The 16424-nt window shown below is 39.1% G+C and overlaps 1 protein-coding gene across 8 annotated transcripts in view; it reads left to right on the forward strand.

The window, feature by feature from the left end:
- Nucleotides 1-16424, forward strand: part of RAD51B (RAD51 paralog B) — a 775981-nt gene that overhangs the window by 9137 nt on the left and 750420 nt on the right. For all 8 annotated transcript variants that reach the window (XR_012090986.1, XR_012090988.1, XR_012090987.1 and 5 more), the window contains exon 4: nt 4271-4387. Coding sequence is in view for 5 of the 8 variants with exons in the window: in XM_073011105.1 (XP_072867206.1) it covers nt 4271-4387 (117 nt within the window). In the remaining 3 variants the exon portion in view is untranslated. The remainder of the gene's footprint in view (nt 1-4270; nt 4388-16424) is intronic.

Here is a 16424-nt window from a genome sequence, read left to right on the forward strand (position 1 = left end):
AGTGGTACCATTTCCTGAGATCAGGAGTACTGGAAGAGGAGCAGGTTTGAGGGAGGCGGATCATACATTCAATTTAGTACTTGTGTAAGTTTTTTTTTTTTTTTTTGAGATGAAGTTTTGCTCTTGTCGCCCTGGCTGGAGTGCAATGGCAAGATCTCGGCTCAGGCTCCCAGGTTCAAGCGATTCTCCTGCCTTAGCCTCCTCAGTAGCTGGGATTACAGGCACCCCACACCATGCCAACACCATGCTCGGTTTTTAGTAGAGACAAGGTTTCAGCATGGTGGCCAGGCTGATCTCGAACTCGTGACCTCAGGTGATCCACCTGCCTCAGCCTCCCAAAGTGCCGTGATTACAGGCATGAACCACTGCACCGTCCGGTACTTGTCTGATTTAAGATGCTTATAAAACATTTTGTGAAGATGGGAAGTAGGCAGTTAAATATATGGACCTGGACCTTGAAGGTGAGGCATGCCCGTGGGAGTCATTGGTGTAAATATGATAGTTGAAGCTATCGGAATGGATGAGTGATTGCCTATAAAGTGCATACAGTAAGACGATAAGTGTACTTAAGCCTGAAACCTGAGTGATGCCAACAGTTACAGGTCAGATTAGACGATAATGAGTCTGAGAAGAAGCAGCCACCAAAGTAGAAGAAAAACTGGTAGTGTTATATCACAAAACTCGTCTTTGTCTCATTTATATACATACTACTTCTCTGAAGTTTTGTTCTGTTAGTTCATTTTATTCTTTTTTTGAGACGAAGTTTTGCTCTTGTTGCCCAGGCTGGAGTGCAATGGCACAATCTTGGCTCACCACAACCTCCGCCTCCCGGGTTCAAGCGATTCTCCTGCCTCAGCCTCCTAAGTAGCTGGGATTACAGGCATGTGCTACCATGCCCGGCTAATTTTTTCTTTTGTATTTTTAGTAGAGATGGGTTTTCTCCATGTTGGTCAGGCTGGTCTCAAACTCCGGACCTCAGGCGATCCACCTACCTCGGCCTCCCAAAGTGCTGGGATTACAGGTGTGAGCTACCGCACCCAGCCAATTATTATTTTTTTGACTTACCAAATCTATTATTCTAGAAATTACACTTAAAATTCCAAATGAAGTACTTTAATTTGGACAGATTGGGCTGCCTTTGCATGTTTGAGAAAGTATCTTCACATGCATCCACATTGCCTGATGATAGATTATAGACAAAAATGTGTATGTAAGGATGCCTACTGAAATATTTTTTATATCAAAACATTGGAAACAATAATAATAGTAAGGAAGGAGATAAATTATATTACATTTATGTTAGGGAATATTATGTAGGCACTAAAATCTTTGAAAAATTCTTATTTATTTATTTTTGTAGAGATGAGGTCTTGCTATGATGCCCAGGGTGATCTTGAAATCCTGGCTTCAAGTGATCCTCCTGCCTTAGCCTCCCAAAGTGCTGGGATTACAGGCATGAGCGACCATGACCAGCCAATAATTTGTAATAACAGGAGAAATGCCCAGGATATAAATGCTTAGTGAAAAAAGCAGGCTACGAAATTGTATATAGTATACATGCCAATTTTATAAAAATGAATGTTATAAAGGTATTTGGCATATATTGTTAATAATGGTTATCTTAGGATTGTGGAATTTTTTACTGACTTCTGTTATCTTTAAGTTTTTTCTTCTTTCCAAATTTGCTTTAGGTAAGTTATGTTCTTTAATTAGGAAAAAAGCAGCAATGGTTCTTGTTTGTCCCCTTGTGGTAATATCTGGCGAATCTCTTAGTCTCAGTTTTTTTACCCTTTGTGAAATGGAGATAATTATACCTGTGTGTAAATGAAATAATGTACATGAAGTACTTAATACAGCACACAGTAGATGTGCAACAAATGCTCTTTACCTGCCTATCCTTGCCTTTTCCTTACTGTTCATGATTCCTGAATCACAGCAGTATCTAAGAGGAGCTGATGTTATTTGCTCCATATCCTAGCATAGCGACTGGACAGTGCCCTGGAGCAGGCAAAGCTAAACTGAAATGTACAGCAGACCATTAACAAACGGAGGTTGTCAAAAGCCTTTAAAATAATAAAAGGAACATTAGAAAATGAACATCTTTTAAAAATCAGGTAAAATTTTAATATCCTGGAATATTAACAAAAGTAATTTAAAAAACAATTTTCCTTATAGAGTATTAACTTTTGTAGCTCTAAATACATCAGAATGATCAAAACCAACACATAAAATCACCAGAATTATTTGTATAATTTCTTGTGGACAAACACCAAGGATAATAAAGGAGAATTTTGGGCCAGGTGCAGTGGCTCACGCCTGTAATTCCAGCACTTTGGGAAGCCGAGGTGGGCAGGCCACTTGAGGGTGGGAGTTCGAGGCCAGTCTGGTCAACATGGCAAAACCCAGTCTCTGCTAAAAATAAAAAAATTAGCTGGGTGTGGTGGCAGGCGCCTGTAATCCCAGCTACTTGGGAGGCTGAGGCAGGAGAATCGCTTGAACCCAGGAAGTGGGGTTGTAGTGAGCTGAGATCACATCATTGTACTCCAGCTCGGGTGACAGAGTGAGACTCTGTCTTGAACAAAAAAAAAGGAGAATTTCAGAATTTTATAATATTGGAAAAACTTCAGATAAGTAGTGTTTCTCCCCTTTTTCGCAGGGAATATGTTTCAAGACCCTCAGTGGATGTTTGAAAATTTGGATAGTACCAAACTATATGTATACTACGTTTTTTGGATCTGATAACTGAGATGGCTACTGACTAACAGGCAGGGAGTGTCTATAGTGCGTATACACTTGGCAAAGGGATGATTCACATCCAAGCGGGATCATGTGAGATTTCACCATGCTACTCAGAGCTGTGTGCAATTTAAAACTTATGAATTATTTCTGGAATTATCCATTTAATATTTTCAGATCAGTGTTGACCATGGGTAACTGAAACATGGGAAGTGAAACCGTGGATAAGGGATACTGTCGTACTGTGTACCTGGCTTTCGATAAAGTTGCTAGTACCAAAAGTTTTTATCTCCACTACTATTACCTTCTTCTAGCTACCATTATTTTTCTTTGGAATGATTGTAATGTCTTCCTGACAGATCTCCCAGTTTCAAGCTGTTCTTCACAAACTAATCTGAGTATGTCTTTGAAATTATAATTTGTTGTATTAGTTTCCTGTGGCAGTTCTAATACAAATCATACCCTGTGTGGCTTCAGACAACAGAAATTTATCCTCTTACAGTTTTGGAGTTCAGAGGTTCAAAATTAAGGTGTAGGGAGAGCTGCGTTCTCTCCAGAGGTTCTAGGGGATTATCAGTTCCTTGCCTGTTTCAGCTTTTGGTGGCCATTAGCATTCCTTGGCTTGTGGCTGCTTCTCTCTCTATTCCATCTTTACGTAACCTTTTCCTGTGTGTATTGAATTCCCTCTGCCTCTCTCTTATGAGTGAGGGTATTTAGGGTCCATCTGGATAATCCATGATTATCCCTTCATCTCAAGGTCTTTAACAATCAAATCTGCAAACACCCATTTTGCAAATAAGGTAATATTCACAGACAGGTTCTGGAGATTTGATTTGGATATCCAGGGGTGGGAGTGGGGGGTCATTTCTCAGCCTTCCACACCTTCCTTCACACTGTTCTTCACAAATGAACCCGAGTTTGAAATGATGACTTGATCACGTTACTCCTTTTTGCATCTTCAACAGAGCTGTTCATGGTTAGGCCCCTGCTTACTTCTCTAGCCTCATTGCTTGCTGTACTGCACCCACACTCCATCTTTTAGCCATTCTAAATGAACTGTATATTTTACAGTTTGTGTTAGTCCCTGTTTCCTCTCTTGCTTCTTGACCTTTCTTTGTACGTTCTGCCCTCTTTGGCAGGAATAGTCACATTTCCCTTGCTTACCTAATAGCTCTTTCAGATTTTAGCACAGGTATCCAGCAATTCCATTGTTTCCAAAATCTATATCAGTTATACTTTCCCTATTACATTATCTCTTATTAATTGTGTTGTAATTGCCTGGTTTCTAGTCCTAATTTCATAGTCTCTGGTTGACTTCATAAGACTGTGAGGGCAGCGTCTCTCTCTGTTTTGTCATATCCCCATAATCTAGCACAGACCCTGGCACAGAGTAAATATTTGTTGAACAAATAAATAATAGAAGGGAAAAGGGTGGATTAGGGTTAAAGTTGCTAAAATTTAGAAAATTAGAGTTGGTTTATGTTTTTGAATATATATAAAGGTTGAAAAAAAACTTAATCATTTTCTTGTTCAGGCTTATGAGATAAAAGCACAAAGGTCTGCTGATTTCTCACCAGCATTCTTATCTACTACCCTTTCTGCTTTGGACGAAGCCCTGCATGGTGGTGTGGCTTGTGGATCCCTCACAGAGGTAAAGGAAAAATTTTTCATACCTTCTTCCGTTGACCTATAATCTTCAGAGCCAGGGAAAAAGTTTAGTTAAAAAACATAAATTATTTCTTGAACAGTAATCTGATTTAAATTATAAGTACTTCAAGGATATGGTTCTCCACACAGTGCTTAGTGTGGTTGCTCTGCAAACAGAGGGGTTAAAAACAAAATCTTTGCTGACTGATTAAAATCTACTTAGGTTGCTGTTTCATTGAATTAACTTAGAAAGTGATCAATATTGCTGGGTGTGTTTATATATGTGTTTTATATATATAATACATACACATATGTTATATATACCTGCACACATATATTTATGTTATATGTACACACATATATACATATGTCACATACATGTAATATATACATGCATGTTATATGTAATATGTATGCACATAAATAACATTATATATTATATATATATGATTATATCATGCCTGTAATCCCAGCACTTTGAGCAACAAGGTAAGATCCTATCTTTACAAAAAAAAAACAAAAAACATTTAGCCATATGTGGTGGTGCATGCATATGGTCCGAGCTACTCAGGAGGCTGACCTTGAGCCAGGGAGTTCAAGGCTGGAGTGAGCCATGGTCACACCACTGCACTCCAGCCTGGGTAACAGAGCAAGACCCTGTCTCAGAAAAAAGAAGGTAGTAAATATTATGAAATAATATTGTGAAACAATTGGGGGAATTAAAAAAGGATCACTCCTTATGAATTAGGAAGGACAATTTGAAATTTTGTTAACACATGGACAAATTATAGTATTAAACTAGAGTGAGCTATTTTTACTTTCTGTTATAGATAAAATGTCTTCTAGGAAGTGATAGGTTATTGGATTAGTTAATACTGTTGCATAACAAATTATTCCAAAAACTAAGTGGCTTAAAACAATAAACATTGGTTATTTCTTAGTTTCTTTGTGAGTGGCTTAGCTTAGCAATGTTGATGAGGGATGCGGTCATCTGAAGCTTGGTCGGGGCTGTAGGATCTGTTTCTGAGGAGGCCCATTTACATGACTGGAAAACGGGTGCTGGTGGTTGGCAGAAGGCCACAGTACCTCCCCAGGTAGGCTCTCCACAGGCTTCTTGAGTCTTATGACATGATGCCTGACTTCCCCCAGGTGAGTGGTTTCGAAGAAGGCAAGATGGAAGTGGTGATATCTTTAGCAACCTAGCTTTAGAAGTTACATGCCCCTACCTCTGCCACTTTTCGTCATTAGAAGTGAGTCGTTAAGTCAAACCTACATTTAGGGAAAGGGAAATTAGCGTCTTTTTTTTTTTTTTTTTTGAGACAGAGTCTTGCTCTGTTGCCTAGGCTGGAGTGCAGTGGCACAATCTTGGCTTGTTGCAACCTCTGCCTCCCAGGTTCAAGTGAGTAGCTGGGATTGCAGGCACGCATCACCACACCTGGGTAATATTTGTATTTCTACTAGAGATGGGATTTCACCATGTTGTCCAAGCTGGTCTCGAACTCGTGACCTCAGGTGATCCACCCACCTGGGCCTCCCAAAGTGCTGGGATTACAGGCGTGAGCCACTATACCTGGCCAACCTTTTAAATGAAGAAGTGTCAGGAATTTGAGGACATTTTAAAACCACTGGTTATTTTCCTTGAAAACTGCTTACAATGTGGTGATTTGATAGACTATGTTTATCAATACACTCCTAAGGACTTCTTGCTTGAAAGTTCTAGGGGCATAAATACTTTCAGGAAACTTCTAAACAAGAACAGATTCCTTTGTTACATTCTGACAGTCATAATTTAACTGTCGATTTTTTTTCCTTGGAGATAGGGACCCTGTTTTAGATACTATACTTTATTTTATTTCCTGTCTTCCAAGAGAGATTTAAAGATTTATATGAACTATGCCTAGCAGATGCCTATTAAATAGTTGGTAATAAATGAGTGAATTAGTTATTAATAAAAATGCACACACACACACACCCCCTCTGCTTTTGGAATATACTGCCACCAGGTGGTGCCAGAATCGTACGATTTTACATAAACTTTTTGGGCTGAAGTTCCACTTGCTTAAATAAGGTTTATTACACTAGTGACCCACAGTCATAAACTTACTTATTTAAATAGCAAAAACATTGAACTTAAAGAAGATTAGCTGGGAAATTCTTTTTACTTTTTAAGTTTTGGAATAATTTTTAATACTTTTTCACTTAGCTTTTATTAATGATTTTTAAAAATCCAAACAGAAGTTACAAGCCTTTTAGGTGTTTTGTTGTTATCTAGTTGGCTGACTTGGGATAGGAATATAAGTACTTTGACTCTTAGTAGGGGCAAATTCTCTCCTTTCTGTTCTAGCTACAGGTAGCCTCTTCAATCTTTTTTGTTTTTTGTTTTTCAGCTGAGTACAGAGAGTATATCAATTTATCTTCAAACAAAGAATTTTTTTTTGCTTTTATTACAATTTTTAATTGATACAATAGTTGTATATATTTATGGGGTACAATGTGATATTTTGATATGTGTGTACAATGTATAATGATCAAGTCAGGGTAATTGGCATATCCATTGCTTGAAACATTTATCTTTTTTGTGTGTGTTGGGAACATCCAAAAGCCCATCTTCTAGCTATTTGAAAACATACAATAAATTGTAAATTATAGTTCCCCTAAAGCACTATAGAAAACTAACACTTATTCCTCCTATCTTGCTATAATTTTGTAACTGCTAACCAATCTTTGGCTGTCTCCCTCTAACCATCTCAGCCTCTAGTAACCACTATTCTACTCTCTACTTCTATAAGATCAATTTTTTTAGCTTCTCTGTCTGAATGAGAACATACAATGTTTGTCTTTTTGTGTCTGACATTTTATTTAACCTAATGACCTTCAGTTCCATCCATGTTGTTGCAGATGACAGAATCTTATTCTTTTTTGTGGCTGAATAGTACTCCATTGCATGTATGTACCACATATTCTTTATCCATTTGTCTGTTGATGGACACTTAGGTTGATTCCATCTCTTGGGTACTGTGAATAGTGCTGCAATAAAAATGGGAGTGTAACTTGACATACTGATTTCATACTGTGTATCATATATGCACATGCACATACGCACATGTGGAGGTAAGACAGCAAGCAAAATGATAAAGCAAATTGGGCAAAATGTTAACAGTGGGTGGATGTGGGAAAAGAATACATAGTTCTGTATTCTGTTTTTATTTATTTTAAATTTATCTTTATTTTAAATTAAAAAAATATACATAGTCTAGCTGTGTCACCTAGGCTGGAGTGTAGTGGCACAGCCATAGCTGACTGCAGCTTCAAACTCCTTGAGTGAAGTGAACCTCCCAAGTAGCTAGGACTACAGGTGTGCACCACCATGCCTGGCTAATTTTTAAAATCTTTTGTAGTGATGAGAACTTGCTATGTTGCCCAGACTGGTCTTGAACTCCTGACCTCAAGTGATCCCTTTTGCCTTGGCCTCCCAAAGTGTTGGGATTACAGGTGTGAGCTACTGCACCTGGCCTTTTGTTTTTATTAACACCATTTTCCTGTAAGTTTAAAATTATTTCTAGATAAAAAAAAATAATAAAAAAAAAAACCTGTGATGTTTGCTGTAAGTAGATATTCTTGATCAGAAATAAGGAACTTTCCTTCATTTCCTAGCTAAAATGCTAATTTGGTGTTATATTTTATCAAAAGCTTTTTTTTCTGCATTGATTGAAATGATTATGTTATTTTTCTTTGGTCTGTTTTTCTTTGGTGAGAAACATTTAATAGATTTTTCTGACGTTAAACTACTATTGCATTTTTGGGACAAGTTCAACTTGGTCATGATATATTATATTTTTTTATAAACTGTTGAATTCAGTTTGCTAATATTTAAGATTTTCAATATTTAGGATAGATATTGAGCTGTAATTTTCCTTTTAGTAGTGTCTTTGTCTGAAGTAGTATTTATCTTATACTAGTTTGGTAGAATGGATTATGGAATATCTCTTTTTTTAATATTCTGCAATATTTTGCATATCATGGAAATTATTTGTTCCTTGAAGATTTGGTAGAACTTGTCTGAAAAATTATCTGATCTTGATCTTTTTCCTTCTTAGAAGATTTTTTAAAAAATTCAATTCCTTTAATGATTATAGGACTACTCATGTTTTCTATTTCTTCTTGATTAGTTTCAGTCAATGAGATTTTTAGGAATTTGTCCATTTTCTTTATATTTTCAACTTTATTATAATAAAGTTATTCATTATAATCTTACAGCTCTTAAATCTGGTTTTACATGTGGTTTTTGTCCCCCTTTCCATTTCTGATATTACTTTGTTTTATTTATCCCTCTCTTTTAAAAAAAATCTTGTCAGAGGTTTGAGTATTTTTGTCATCATTTTAAAGAACTCAGCATTTTGTTGTTGTTCTTTGTCGGTCCTCTCTATTATTTGTTCGTCTTCTACCTCCTTTATTTCTGCCATTTTCTTATCTCCTTTTATTTAATTTTTTGGTGGGTTTTTTTTTTTTAATCTAACTTCTTAAATTACACATTTAATCTATTAATTTTCAGTTTTTCTTTTTACTCTGACCTTTTAAGACTGCGAATTTTTCTTGAAGCATTCTATTTTGATATATAGTATTTCCATTTTTATTCTGTTCTAAAAGTATTGAAACATTCCCATCACAATTGCTTCTTTGACACATGAATCATTTGGAATTTTAAAATATCTAAATTATTTAATTTTAAAAATTTCTTTTAATTACATTATTAATGTAATTGCATTTTTGTCAGATAACTTTGCATGATATTGATTCTTTGAAGGAAAACTTCCCTGAGACATCTTTTAAGGTTAAGTTTGTGATCAACTTTGATAAATGTTGCATGTGTACTTGAAAAGAATGATTATTTTCTAATAATTGGGTGCCCTATTTTATTTTAGGTTCAGGTGGTATATGTACAGGTTTGTTACATTGGTATATTGCGTGATGCTGAGGTTTGGGGTATGATTTATACCATCTCTCAGGTACTGAACATAGTCCCCAGTAGGTAGTTTTTTTAGCCTTTTATCCCCTCCCTTCTTCCTCCTTCTAATAGTCTCCTGTGTTGATTGTTCCCATCTTTATGTCCATCTATACCCAATGTTTAGCTCCCACTTATAAGTGAGAACATGCAGTCTTTGGTTTTCTGTTCCTGTGTTAATTCACTTAGGATAATGACCAAGAGCTGCATCCGTGTTGCTGCAAAGGATGTGATTTTGTTCTTTTTATGGCTGTGTATTATTCCATGGTATATATTTACCACATTTTCTTTATCTACTCTACCATGGATGGACACTTAGGTTGATCCATGTCTTTGCTATTGTGAATAGTGTAGCAGTGAACATACAAGTGCGTATGTCTTTTTGGTAGAGTGATTTGTTTTCCTTTGTGTATATGTCCAGCAATGAGATTGCTGTGTCAAATGGTAGCTCTGTTTTAAGTTATTTGGGAAATCTCCAAACTCATTTGCACAGTGGTTGAACTAATTTATATTTCCACCTACAGTATATAAGCAGTCCCTTTTCTCTTTCTCTGCAGCCTGGCCAGCATCTATTATTTTTTTGACTTTTTTTGTTTGTTTGTTTTTGAGACAGAGTCTCATTCTGTTGCCCAGGCTAGAGGGCAGTGGCACTTTCAGCTCACTGCAACCTCTGCCTCCCAGGTTCAAGCGATTCTCATTCCTCAACCTCCTGAGTAGCTGGGATTACAGGTGTGTGCCACCACGCCCAGCTAATTTTTTTGTATTTTTTAGTAGAGATGGGGTTTCACCATGTTGGCCAGACGGGTCTCAAACTCCTGGCCTCAAGTAATCTGTCCACCTCAGCCTCCCAAATTGCTGAGATTATAGGCATGAGCCACTGTCCCTGGCCATTTTGACTTTTTAATGATAACCATTCTGGCTGGTGTGAGATGGTATCTCATTATGGTTTTTATTTGCATTTCTCTAATGTTTAGGGATGTTGAACATTTTTTCATATATTTGATGGCCACATGTATGTCTTCTTTCGAGAAGTGTCTGTTCATGTGCTTTGCCCACTTTTAATGGGGTCGTTTTTTGCTTGTTGATTTAAGTTCCTTATAGAATCTAGATATTAGAACTTTGTCACATGCCTAGTTCATGAATATTTTCTCCTATTCTGTAGGGTGTCTGTTTACTCTGTTGATAGTTTCTTTTGCTGTGCAGAAGCTCTTTAGTTAGGTCCCACTTGTCAATTTTTATTTTTGTTACAATTGTTTTTGAGGTCTTAGCCATTAATTCTTTGCCAAGGCTGATGTCCAGAATAGATTTTCCTTGGTTTTCTTCTAGGATTTTTATGGGTTGGGTCTCACATTTAAATTGCTGACCCATCTTTGAGTTAATTTTTGTGTATGGTAAAAGGTAGGGGTCCAGTTTAATTCTTCTGCGTATGGCTAGCAGGTAATCCCAGCAGCATTTATTGAATAGGGAGTCCTTTCCCCATTTTTTATTTTTGTTAACTTTGTCAAAGATCAGAAGTTGTAAGTGTGTGGTTTCATTTCTGGGTTCTCTATTCTGTTCCATTGATCAATGTGTCTGTTTTTGTACCAGTACCATGCCGTTTTGGTTACTATAGTTTAAAGTCATGTAGTGTGATGCCTCTGGCTTTGTTCTTTTTGCTTAGGATTGCTTTGGCTTTTCAGACTCTAACTTCCCATGTGAATGTTAGAATAGTTTTTTCTAATTCTATGAAAATTGACATTGGTAATTTGAACCTGTACATTGCTTTGGGAAATAGGCCATTTTAACGGCGCTGACTCTTTACATCCATGAGTATGGAATGTTTGTTCATTCGTTTGTATCATCTATGATTTCTTGCAGCAGTGTTTTATAGTTCTCCTTCCAGAGATCGTTCACCTCCTTGATTAGATGTATTCCTAGATATTTTATTTTTTTGTGTCTAGCTATTGTAAATGGGATTGTATTCTTGACTTGGCTCTCAGCTGGAGTGTTATTGGTGTATAGAAAAGCTACTGATTTTTGTGCATTGATTTCTTTTTTTTTTTTTTTTTTTTTTTTTTTTTTTTTTTTTTTTTTTTTTTTGAGGCAGAGTCTTGCTCTGTCGCCCAGGCTGGAGTGCAGTGGCACTATCTCGGCTCACTGCAAGCTCCGCCTCCTGGGTTCACGCCATTCTCCTGCCTCAGCCTCCCGAGTAGCTGGGACTACAGGCGCCCGCCACCACGCCCGGCTAATTTTTTTTGTATTTTTAGTAGAGATGGGGTTTCACCATGTTAGCCAGGATGGTCTCGATCTCCTGACCTCGTGATCCACCCATCTCGGCCTCCCAAAGTGCTGGGATTACAGGCTTGAGCCACCGCGCCCGGCCTGTGCATTGATTTCATAGCCTAAAACTTTACTAAAGTCATTTATCAGTTCTGGGAGCCTTTTGGAGCAATCTTTAGGGTTTTCTAGGTATAAAATCATATTGTCAGTGAAGAAAGATGATTTTACTTTTTTTCTGTTTTGATGCCTTTTATTTCTTGTTTTTTTTTTCCTTTTTGAGATGGAGTCTCACTCTGTCGTGTAGGCTGGAGTGCAGTGGCATGATCTTGGTTCACTGCAACCTTAACCTCCTGGGTTCAAGTGATTCTCTTGCCTCAGCCTCTCAAGTAGCTGGGACTTAGGTGTGCACCAGCACTCCCAGCTAATCTTTAATATTTTTAGTAGAGATGGGTTTTCACCATATTGGCCAAGTTGGTCTTGAACTCCTGACCTCAAGTGATCTGCCCGTCTAGGCCTCCCAAAATTCTGGGATTACAGGCATGTGCCACCGTGCCCAGCCTTATTTCTTTCTCTTGCCTGATTGCTCTGGCTAGGACTTCCTATACTATGTTGAATAGGAGTGGCAAGACTGGACATCCTTGTCTTGTTCTAGTTCTCCCAAATTTTGCCTGTTTAGAATGATGTTGGCTTGGGTTTGTCATAAATGAGTCTTAGTATTTTGAGGTATGTTCATTTTGATGCCTAGTCTGTTGAGGGTTTTTACCATGAAGGGGTGTTGGATTATGCTGACAGCTTTTTCTGTGTCTATGGAGATGATCATATGGTTTTTGCTTTAAATCTGTTTATGTTGTGAATAACATTTATTGATTTGCATATGTTGAACTAGCCCTGCATCCCAGGAATAAAGCTTACTTAATCATGATGTATTAACTTTTTGATGTGCTGCTGGATTCAGTTTGCTCATACTTTCTTAAAGATGTTTTGCATCCATATTCATCAGGGATATTGACCTGATGCTTTCTTTTACATTGTGTCTCTGCCAGATATTGGTGTCAGGCTAATACTGGTCTTATAGAATGAGTTATGGAGGAGTCCCTCTTACTCAGTTTCTTGGAACCTTGTCAGTAGGGATGGTATAAGCGCTTGTTTATACATCTGGTAGAATTAGGCTGTGAACGTGTCTGGTCCTGGGATTTTTCTGCTTGGTAGGCTTTTTGTTACTCATTGAATTTCAGACCTCATTATTAGTCTTTTCATTAGTTTAAATTCTTTCTGGTTCAATCTTGGGAGGTTGCATGTTTCTCGGAATTTATGCATTTATTCTAGGTTTTCTAGTTTGTGTACGTAAAGATGTTTGTAGTAGTTCTCTGAGGGTTTTTTGTATTTCTTTGGGGTCGATGGAATGTCACCTTTGTCATTTCTGATTGTTTATTTGGATCTTTTTTTTCTTATTAGTCTAGCTAGCAGTTTATCTTATATATTCTTTCAAGGAACAAACTCCTTGATTCTTTGATCTAATTATTATAATTATTATTTTTGCATCTCAATTTTGTTTAGTTCAGCTTTGATTTTGGTTATTTCTTACCTTCTGCTAACTTTGGGGTTGGTTTGCTCTTGCTTCTCTGTTTCCTTTAGGTGAGATGTTAGGTTATTCACTTGAGAACTTTTGAACTTTCTGATATGGGCATTTAACACTATAAACTTCCCTCTTAACACTGCTGTAGCTGTATCCCAGAGATTCTGGTATGTTGTACCTTTATTCTCATTAGTTACAAAGAATTTCTTGATTTCTGCCTTAATTCGTTTGTTTACCCAAAGGTCATTCCGGAGCAGGTTGTTTATTTTCCATGTAATCGTATGGTTTTTAAGTGATTTTCTTAGTATTGATTTCTATTTTTATTGTGCTGTGGTCCAAGAGTGTGATTGATATGATTGCAGTTTTTTTTTAAAATTTGTGGACAATTGTTTTATGGTTGATTGTGTGGTCAGTGTTAACAGCATGTGCCCTGTACAGATGAAAAGAATATATATTCTGTTGTTTTTGGGTAGAGAGTTCTGTAGATGTGTATTAGGTTCATTTGGTCAAGTGTTGAGTTCAGGTCTTGAATTTCTTTATTAGTTTTCTGTCTTAATGGTCTGTCTTACAATGTCAGTGGGGTGTTGAAGTCTCACACTATTATTATGCAGTCTCTTCATAACTCTCTAAGAACTTGCTTTATGAACCTGGGTGCTCCTATGTTTGCTGCATATATAGGATAATTAGGTCTTTTTGTTGAATTGAATGCTTTACCATTATATAGTGCCCTTCTTTGTCTTTTTTTAAATCTTTACTGGTTTAAAGTTGGCTTTGTCTGTTATCAATAGCAACCCCTACTTTTTTCTATTTTCTGTTTGCTTGGTAGATTTTTCTGCATCCCTTTATTTTGAGCTTATGGTTGTCATTGCATGTGAGATGGGTCTCTTGAAGATGGCACACCATTGAGTCTTGCCACTTTGTCCAACTTGCCACTCTGTGGCTTTTAATTGGGGCATTTAGCCCATTTACATTCAATATTAATATTGACATGTAGATTTGATATTGTCATTGTGTTGTTAGCTGGTTATTATGCATACTTGTTTGTGTTGTTGTTTTATAGTGGCAATGGTCTATGTACTTAAGTGTGTTTTTCTAGTGGCTGGTGATGGTCTTTCCTTTTTATATTTAACACTCCCTTCAGGACCTCTCATAAGGCAGGTCTAATGGTAACAAATTCCCTTAGCATTTGTTTGTCTGAAAAGGATCTTATTTCTCCTTTGCTTAGTTGGGCTGCATATGAAATTCTTGGTTGGGGCTGGGTGTGGTGGCTCACACCTATAATCCTAGCACTTTGGGAGGCTGAGGCAGGTGGAATGTTTGAGCCTGGGAGTTTGAGACCAGCCTAGGCAACATGGTGAAACCCTGTCTCTACAAAAAATGCAAAAATTAGCTGGGCATGGTGGCATGTGCCTGTAGTCCCAGCTACTCGGGAGGCTGAGGTGGGAGGACTGCTTGGGCCCAGGAGGTCATTCCTGCCGTGACCTGTGATCATGCCACTGCACTCCAGCCTGGGTGACAGAGTGATACCCTGTCTCTCTCTCTCACACACACACACAGACACAATTCATGATTGGAATTTCTTTTCCTTAAGAATGTTGAATATAGTCCTCTAATCTCTTCCGGCTTGTACAGTTTCTACTGAAAGGTTCACTGTGAGCCTGATGGAGTTCCCTTTGTAGGCGACTTGCCCCTTCTCTCTAGCTGCCTTTAACATTTTTTTCCTTCATTTTGACTTTGATGAATCTGATGACTGTGTCTTGGGGATGATCATCTTGGGTAGTATCTCACAGAGGTTCTCTGCACTTCTTGAATTTGAATGCAGGCCCCCAGCTTTGTTCTCTGGGCCCTTCAGGTTAGGAACCTTCTGTGTTAGAGGGGCCCAGGTGTTCTTGGATCTCTGGCCACAACACTGATGGGTGGTACCAGCCAAAATGCATTGCTGGGATGGTGGCAGTGGGATCTGTGCTTGTTCACATGTGCCAAAAGCAGCTGCATTATGGTGGGATGCATGCTCCTTGGCTTGGATGGGGTGCTGGTGGGTGCAGGGCTGCCAGCCTTTGTGTGCATATTCACACTGGTGGCAGTGTTGGCACAGGGGGTAGTGCAGTGCTGGCAGGTACAGGACTGCCAGTCTCCATGTGTGTGTTCATGCTGGTGGCAGTGTGGGGTGGCATGTGGGTCACTGTCCTCCGTAGGTGCGTTTGCACTGGCAATGACCACACAGTGATGGGGTTACACTCACATTGCAGCTGTGGCACAGTGGGATGCATGTGCACGTGGGTGCCGGCGGTGGAGGGGAGGCGAGGTCTACCCACACGTGCGCCAGCAAAACGGTAGGGTGGGGGGTAGGGGCGGGCGTGTGTGTGTTCCTGCTGGCAAAGCAGCACAGAGGTGGCTGCAGTCAGTGGACGGTGTGGGTGATCTGGTGTGCCTCAGTGGAGGCTGCTCTGCTGGAGCTCTTGACAGTCAGGTACTATCTGCCAGCGAAGGACCTATGATGTGGGCCCCCTGGAGGCACCTCGGTTGGACATCTGAGGGTACACTGCAAGTGTGCTCTACCAGGTTGGGACCCTGGGAGAGGCCAGCAGACAAGGGGTGCTTCGACTGGACTGGCCCCATTTCATATGCAAGACCACCACGATCTGTTCAGATTTGACAATTCCTCTAAGGCTAGAGTCTCCTAGAAGAGCATGGTGAGCCTTGGGTGATGGACAACCCTGGTTGTGCTCCACTGCAGACATTACTGCACCAAACCCTCTGGGTTCCACACTGCAGTCCTACCCCTACCACCTCTCTAAGCACCTCTCCCAGCCAGCTCAAGTGTCCACGCCCTGGAGTGGTCATGGGGTCTCCTGCTGCTAGGATTTCAGAGGTCTGTGGTGAGAGGGGTTTGTTTTTCATCTCTTCAACTCACCTCTTCCTCAGGAGTCCTTGGGGGCCAGAAGTAAGTCTTGGTGTCCTCCGTATGCACGTTTGCACTGGCAGTGGCCACGCAGTGATGGGGTTACACTCACGCCACAGCTGTGGCAGAGTGGGATAGCCCAGTGCAGGGTTTGCAGCTTCTTCTTTCTTCAGCCCAGCATCTGTATCCTCCCTCTGTCAATTCTCATTGCCTTCCCTCCAAAGATCTCAGAATGTGCCAGTCTTCCCAAAGTCCTTGTCACTTGGTGGCATGTGTTCCTCCTGGCTGCATCTAGTTGGCCA

Source organism: Chlorocebus sabaeus, chromosome 24, assembly GCF_047675955.1.
Source record: "Chlorocebus sabaeus isolate Y175 chromosome 24, mChlSab1.0.hap1, whole genome shotgun sequence".
Lineage (NCBI taxonomy): Eukaryota > Metazoa > Chordata > Mammalia > Primates > Cercopithecidae > Chlorocebus > Chlorocebus sabaeus.